The 8,313-nt window shown below is 35.5% G+C and overlaps 1 protein-coding gene across 2 annotated transcripts in view; it reads right to left on the bottom strand.

Annotated features, from left to right (window-relative positions):
• Window positions 1-4,282: 4,282 nt before the first annotated feature.
• PANK1 (pantothenate kinase 1) overlaps window positions 4,283-8,313 on the bottom strand; it is a 51,753-nt gene continuing 47,722 nt past the window's right edge. For both annotated transcript variants that reach the window (XM_011361594.2, XM_011361596.2), the window contains exon 7: window positions 4,283-5,789. In XM_011361594.2, the coding sequence (XP_011359896.1) occupies window positions 5,730-5,789 (60 nt within the window). In that variant the 3' untranslated portion in view covers window positions 4,283-5,729. The remainder of the gene's footprint in view (window positions 5,790-8,313) is intronic.

Below are 8,313 nucleotides of genomic sequence, written 5' to 3'. Positions count from 1 at the left end.
TATCATTTTTACCTATAAGATTGGCAAAGATGAAAAGGTTGATAATATCTACTATAAGGTACATGGAAAAACAGACACTATTAAAATGTTTACTTTGTGTACACTCACACTTTTTGGAAGGGCAATTTGGCAGTAACTAACAAAATTTAAAATAAAAAACAGACTCCTGGGTTGGTTAACATTTGTCATAGTTGTAGACAGGGTATACTGCTGAAAATACATGTTGGAACTGAAACTGGAGGTTGAAAAGTTTCTAAGAGCTTCCAAAAAGGAGGAAGGAAAATAGTCATGTACAAAGATCAGGAGCCAGAATGGTATCAGGCTTTCTCACAATACTGGAAGCTTGGCAATAATAAGACTAGGCCTTCAGATTTCTGAAGAAAAATATCTAACCTAAAATTCTATACCTTGCCACACTATCAATCAGATATGAAGGTGGAATAAAAATACTTTTAGAAATTTTTAGACATGCAAGTACTCAAAAACCTTTCCCCTTATCACTCTACCCTTTTCTGGAAAGCTGCTATACTCAATGATGAAAGAAAAAAGAAAAAAACATGGGTACTGCTATTTTTCAGTCTTGTGGGAACTTTGACTTTTCAGATTATGTGCATGTAAAACTTGTTAAATTCTTTTTTTAAATACATAACTTTGAAAAAAAGATGAATTCTTACTGGGGACCAGTTGAGAATTATTTGGCAACATTAACTGAAACATCAATTAATTCTAGCTTGGAATATTTAATGCTTACCTGATAGAGTGAGTATAAAAAGAGGCAAAGAGTTTTAATACAAATTTTCTTTTATTTTTGTATTGCAATTGATGAATACTTATAAACTACCTTTTTTAAAAAAAGGCTCCACATAAATGGTTACACTGTGGCATCAACAATAAACACCTTTTGGAAAATGAAACGAACAATCCAGCTCATAATGGGAGTAGGTAGGTGATGTGACTTGGTTAAAAAGAATCCAGTGTCAATATCATATATTCAAAAGTGTCAAACTTGGTGTATTCTAGAAACTACTAAATGACTGGTCATAACAAAGGCATTGACAATGAAGATTTAAGTGCAGTTCAAATATTGTTTAGTGACTAGTAAAAAAAAGTGCATTACTAAATTATTATTTAATGTAATATATAAGTATGTATGCAAACTAGTCTAAGTAAAATAAAAAGAAAATAAGTTACTTAATAAACTGTTTCCCAAAAACATCTTTCATTTTCATTGAGGTAGTAATGAAAGCAAGATGAACTTGTCATTCTTCAAAAGCTGAGGCCATAACTTATTCATATTTGTATCGCATGCCATCTGAGTCTTTTTTCTTCCTATCATATCACCCTGTTTCTTTCCTTCGTAGCATTTATCACTATCTTTTATTTTTGTTTATTAATTATTTTGTGTTTTAAGTCTATCTACCTCACTAGAATGTAAGCCCAGTGAAAGCAGGGACCATGTTGTCATATTCACAACTGAATGGATCCTAAATGGTATCGAGTGCCTTCCGGATCATAGGCATTCAGGCAAAATTAAATAGATAAAGAGTGAATGAACAAACACTTGGTAGACCCATCAGAATATGTGCATTAATTAAATCTTCCACACAAATTTGAAGTCATCTTCTGATCAATGGGAGGAAAAGTGCCTTCTCCCCAAACAATTCTCATGAATAATGGAGCTTATGGTGTTGAAACCTTTCTACTCACTGAAAGAATCATAGTAGAGTTGCAGCTATTAATAAGTAAAGTAGCCTTTGTCCTGTGGGGAAACTCTTAAGAGTTTATATAACCATCTTAGTTACAGAGAAATGTGGTTCACTAAGCTGCTGCTTCAAGAGCTTTGGCACAACAGAGGCAACAAAGTAAACATGATCATGGAATCATGTTATTTATTCAAAAGCACAGTAACTGGTTTACTCATTTACCTCAGTAGGACATTTTGCTTATCACTTTGAGGCTGGATTAATTCTAGTTTCCCTTTACTTGAAACTGTTTGATGGCTCCACATTGACTACAGCAAAGACCAAAATCTTCAACATGGAATATGAGTCCTTCCATAATCTGGTTTCTTTCTCACTAACCAAGCTCCAGCAGAAGCAAATAGCTTCCAGTTCCCCGAATAAGCCAGGCTGTTTCTTCTTGCAATACTTCTCTCCCTGTTTGGGAAGCCTTCCCCTCTTGGTCCACTTTGCAGTCTCTACTTCCTGGTTAAGATTCTGAAAACTTTTCTAGCCCTCTCCTCCAGAAGAGTGATCAATCCCTCTTTCAAGTGCAGCCTTCTACCCTCACTTACAGATTTTGTATAAGACTTGACCCATGGCCATGCATAAAACTGCATTTCTCATGGCTCTTCCTTCCTTTTGTTTACTCCAGGCACACTGACCTCCTTGCACTTCCTCAAAACCTCCATTCTCATTTGTCAGGAGTAAAATATTTTCTTGCAGGTATTTATATGCGCTCCCAACTTACTTCGATTCTGCTCATGTCACCTCCTAGGAGATGTTGTCTCTGACCGCTCTAACCAAAGAAGTTTCCCCCTTCTCAGTTTCTAGGCAGAACTAACCCCCGCTCTAGCCAGGCTACTTTAGCCTACCTTACTTTATCCTTGTAGTACTGATCTAATAGTTTATCATATAATTCGTATTGTTTCTGCCTCCCCTTCTAGAATGTAAGCTCTGTGAGGATGGATCTTTGTTTTGTTCACTGCTATAAATATTTGTGAATGAATGAATGAATGAATGACACCGGTGACACTTTATTACCCAAGTTGGCTTAAGACTTCTGTCCTCTCCCTGCTGGACAGCAGGGGCTGTATCCAATACCTCCTAGCCTCCTTAGCTCCTTCTACACACAAAATAACTTCTTAATATTCCTTGTATGACTGAATGATGTCAAGTATAAATTACCTGTAACAACGTTTTCCAAGAAAGAGACTCTGAATCCATGTATATACTTCATAAGCTGAAGAATACAACTATATTTCCACTATCCCTTTATCTAAAACTCTTGAGACCAGACACACTTCAAAATTCAGAATTGTTCACTACTTAAAACCCTGAGTAGAGTCTGGGGCAGTCCTTTGTAATCAAACATATTAATAGCTTTGCAACAAAACATGTGAAGAGTCCTACAAGTGTGATAAATAATGCTCAAGTCAATTTTTCTGTCAAGTGAGTTATCAAGATAACTTGATGAGTTTAGGATTTTGGAATTGTAGACATGGGCTGTAGACATGAACTAGCAGAAGGAGAACTGTGAAGTATCTCTGTGCTAAAATTAGTTGCCCACATTCCAGAAGGTTAAAAATCACTGGTTTAACACAATTCGTCTAAAATATCTATTTTCTTTTCAGTACAGCTAACATCAATGAAGCATTTACTATATGCCAGTCCTTGTGTTAATCTCTTTAAATATGGAGGTGAAAAGTACTGTTTGCCCCATTTTGAGTGAGGAAACTAGGGCTTAGTGAGAGGGTTAGCAAATTGTCCGCATAGCTAGGCAATGGCTGAGCTAGATCCAAACTGAAGCTGTCAGGCAATCAAAAGCCATGTTCTGGACGACCTGGCAACCATGCTGACTTCATATATTCAAGATAAAAATTCTTTGTGATGTTAAGCCACAGGAAAGTTTCTGTAATTCAAGTAAATATAAAAGTCCTCAGGCTACATGTAGCCAACATTTCACTGATATTGCATAACAAAATAATTTATTTCCTTAGCTAAATCAACATTTTAAACATTTGTAATGAGAGGTCAAGTAATTCCAGATAACTAAAAAATTAGTCACACCAACGTGCCCTGATTTCTTTCGCAGAACCATGATCCAAAGTGTGTTATTCCCTGACAGATGAGAACAGGAATAGTAGAAGAGAACAATCAAAAAGGCACTATCATCGATAATATGTAGATTTTTTACAGTTATCTTTTTCAAGAACATCTTAGTTGCTCGAATTTTTTTAAGCCAGGCATGAGTGGATAAAATGTATTTGTGATGATCAAATTTTGAAACTCTTTTGGAATTACCAAATATTGTAGTGATATTTTGGGAATAAGGAGTTAGTTGTATAAGAAAAATAAAACCATATATTAAAAAAAAAAAAAAAATCCCTGCATAGAGCTACAGCTTCAACTTAAGACAGTGTTTTAGACTTTACCACACTTATGTGACAACCTCGAATTATGAAATGTTGAGTTAGCAAAAATATAACACACATTCATTTTATGGTACAAAAGCAGTAATATGAACATGAAGATTAAGAAATGAGAATAACATATACGCTAAATAAATCACAACAGAAACAGGCTTTATTTCAACCAGACAAGTGAATACTTCAATTAACATCAACTTCTTCAAGACTTGAAGATATGGAAATTAAAGGTGGTGCACAGACGGCAGAGAAGGAAAGATTCATCATGGAGCAATGCACTGCCCTTCCAAAATCCCCTTCAACAATATGCTCAATTCAAAAGATTTAATAGTTCTAAATCATTAGATCCCAAGCATTTTAATATTTGTACAAGATTCACACTTGAAAGTTACCCATAGGTCCCAATGATGTCTTTCAAAAAGAAAAAAATATAGAGAGAGATCAGTATCATAATTTTTTAATTTGAGAAACTGGGACTGAAATAGTTTTTAGTTTAAAATATTTCAAATTAAAAAAAAATTTATTATTATTTAAGATGCCTCGTTACAAAGCTCCTAGGTACATACATGTACAAAACAAATAGGTATTACTGCCTGACACCTCAACCTATATCTTCTCCTAAACCTCCCGCTCTAACCAAATATGAACAGTTAATCTACTGGGAGACTTTGCCCTGTAAATTTCAATGTCCTGCACAGGATTTGCTGCCATTCATATGCTGTGCATGGATGTGGACATTTCATCATAGAACATTTCAATTTAACATAAAATAACCCCAACAAAACACTGCATATCCATAAGGGATAATACAAAATTGCATATAATTTTCAACTTTCTCCAGACTCATTAAATTCATGAGCACTTTCAGAGTTTTCCCCTCAAGAGCATTTTTGAGAGCTTTTGAGATCTCGTACTTAACTTTGTATAGAGTTGGACAGCACCTTGAGTAATATGAACAATTATATGAAAGGAAGGTATGGTGGGGAGGAGGAGTCATCCAAGAACAGACAGAGGGAAAGACTCTTTTCCCACAAGACATTCAACCAGGAAAAAAAAAAAAAGACAAAAAAGGTAAACAAACAAACAAAATAGTGTTCACAGTAAAACATGCCAGATTTGTAGTTTCATTTGAAACCAACAGCAAATCATGAAACGTCATGAAAAATATAAGTAAAGGTAAAATCTCCTAGAGTAATTACTAAACAAATTTAAAATCACCACACTGATCAGTAAACCCCAGAAGAAAAATAAACAGCACTTACATTTCAGGTCCTTCTTAAACATCATACAACTTTTCAAAGTTAATGCAAAAATTGGTAGGTTTGGCCACGCTGCACAAATGTTTTGTTTGTTTTTAAAAATACAGTATACAGAAAAAACTCTTGTATTCCCCATTTTGAATCATAAGCTCAAGACTCAAGAGTAAAAGATCAGCTCGAAGGATTTTAAATTATTTACAAATCCAGCAGGTGCATCTGCCATGAATGGCTTGGCTTCTGTCCCCACGGTGGCTTTCACCTTCTCTAGCAGCAGTTTTCAGGTCTCTGTTATCACAGAAGGCTGTTCCATCTATGGCTCACCTCTACTGGTCATCAGTCATTTTGAACAGTTCCAACAGTGCCCCAACAGCTCCAAAGTAACCCTACAAAACAATGGGAAAACATATGATGATCTCTGAACTTAGCCAAATACTTATCATTTTTAATAACTCTAGAAATGCTGCACCCCCTTAATGTTGTGGATAAATTTAAAACCTTAACTGCCATGAACCATGGTGGAATAATAACAATAACAATAATAATAACAATTATTATTATTATTACAAACAATGATTATTACATATATTATATGTAATATAATCTATCGGACATCTCTTTGTTTATATATATTAAATAAGTTAACTGATGTAAGGTGCTTAGGAAAATGGCACAAAGCATGTTCTATGTAAGTGTTGTGTACTGTTAGCATCATAATTATTTTAATTCTTGCCAATGGCAAAATTTGTATTATTACTCCATTTCACAGATGAGAAATGGAAGGTAATAAAGTAAATTACCCTTTTCAGAGTCACATGGCTTCCGCCTGGGCTCAACCCCAAATCTATCTGATTTGAAGTTATAATATCTCACAGGAAAGAACTGTAAGTTTCCCTCATTAGATCTGGGAAAGGCATCTAAATCAGCCTGAGCTTCACTGTGCCCATGTTTCTGTGAAAATGAAAGGAATTGAAAAATAAAAGTTTTTGGAAAACTCCACTGTCTCTAAAACTTAGGGGACTCCATACCCTGGTATAGGCCTGACTTGAAAGTTACTGCAGAAACAGGCAGCAAAATGTCAGAATGCTACATGGCACAATCTTCACCTCTGCTGCTGCCCTCTCACATTTATTGAGGGCTCACTATATGCTAGAAATTGTTTGAAGCACTTGACATGAACTTACTCATTTAATCTTCACAATAACTTGATGAGACATACTATTATACCCCATTTTGCAAATGCTAAAACAAAGATGGAGCAGTAGAGTTGTCTAATGCTTCCCAGTCAGAGGCTGTGCTAGACTACGTCTCTTAGGAGATGCTCACTGATATGAGTTGAATGAATGAGAGACTGAGGGGGTGAGGACTCCTGAGGCAGAGCAGGAGAGCCAACCAAAGTTCAGTGCCTCCCCAAAGTTCACTCTCCATGGTGTCCTCCAGTAAGGCAGAGTGAACTTCGGAACACAGAGAATTTTCTGAGATACCCACAAGTGGTTATGAAAATACTCCACTTTCATTGGCCATAGAGACCTGAGTTGTGATAAGCAGTAACAAACCAAAGCCATAGTCCACGGAGACCTAAGAGAGTGACATGCATTTTCACCCATAGACGTGGGTTTCCCTAAAACACTGTATCTCATTGCCTATCTTACCACCAATTAACTACTTGTGTGCCCTTGTAGATGGCTTTTAATCTCTCAAGGCTTCTAGGGTTTGTTTTCCGCAGTAGTCTAAGAGAATCTGGACTAGGGTAGCCAGATAAAACAAAATAAATGCCAGATAAAATAACTGTGTCCTATATTTTTAATCACTAAATATGGCAACACTAGCTGGACTGGAACAGTGGTTTGTGGTTTTCATTTTTCATTTTAAGTATTATTATTTTTCAAGCTGAGGTGATTTGTTCTTTTTCAAACAAAATCTTATGTCGATAACTGACAAATAAGCAGAAAAAGGTTGGGAGAGGGGAAGTAAAAATTCTGGCACTACATTCACCTTACCCCCCAGGAGTGTATCACTCGATGCCTTAAGCCCACTTTAAAAAAAAAAAAAAAAGGCTTTCTTTAGTGTTAATTTCTATCACTAGGCCTTAACTAGTTTTTAAGTTCCCATTGTTTTATGCTTTAATAATAATAAAATATGGGCTTAGAGAGCTCTAAATAACATAAATGCATCAGCAACTTTTCAAATAAATAATTCAGTTTGGCAATAAGAAAAATGTCACAACATTATTCTTTACAATTGAAATTTATACCAGTTCTTTCAATGATTTTTCTGTTGCAATATACCCAAGGGATCAGGCACCTCCTATGATAAACAGTTGCTCTCTACAGCATGGAGTTTAAAGAGGGGGATAGAGGAGGTGAGGAGAAAGGAGGGCCCCCACTCACTTAGAAACCTCTGATTTGTATTAGTGTAGAAATTTGATGTACGAGATTTCGATGCTCTCCACTTCCTCTGTAAACAGTCTGTCTGGCTGATGTCCAGGGCCACCAGTCTCTCAAGGCCACAAGGTTACTCTGAGTAGCCCAAGCACTTCTGTTATCACCAGTTGAGTTGTTTACTTATCAAGAGTCAGCTGTGTTTACCTTCAAATTTGTTATAACAGTTTTATTGTTAATAACCTAATTTAAGTATATATTACCTAAACCAATATAATATAAAATGGTCACTTCTATGAAAATACAGTTAAATTCTTGAAAAATATTGAAAAAGGTAGTTAATACTGAAACTTGCTAAGAGAGTAAATCTTAGCCACATATGAAAGATTGAGGGGAAAATCTACAATTTTTGCAACCAAATTGGTTCATAAGTATCTTCAGGGTCTTGATCCACTTTAGAAAAACAAACCAGAAATCAAAGGAGGTGTATAATATGTGTGTATATACATATACATGTGTGTGTATATAT

Source organism: Pteropus vampyrus, unplaced genomic scaffold (genome assembly GCF_000151845.1).
Source record: "Pteropus vampyrus isolate Shadow unplaced genomic scaffold, Pvam_2.0 Scaffold68, whole genome shotgun sequence".
NCBI lineage: Eukaryota > Metazoa > Chordata > Mammalia > Chiroptera > Pteropodidae > Pteropus > Pteropus vampyrus.
This window is presented reverse-complemented; position numbering and strand designations above follow the sequence as displayed.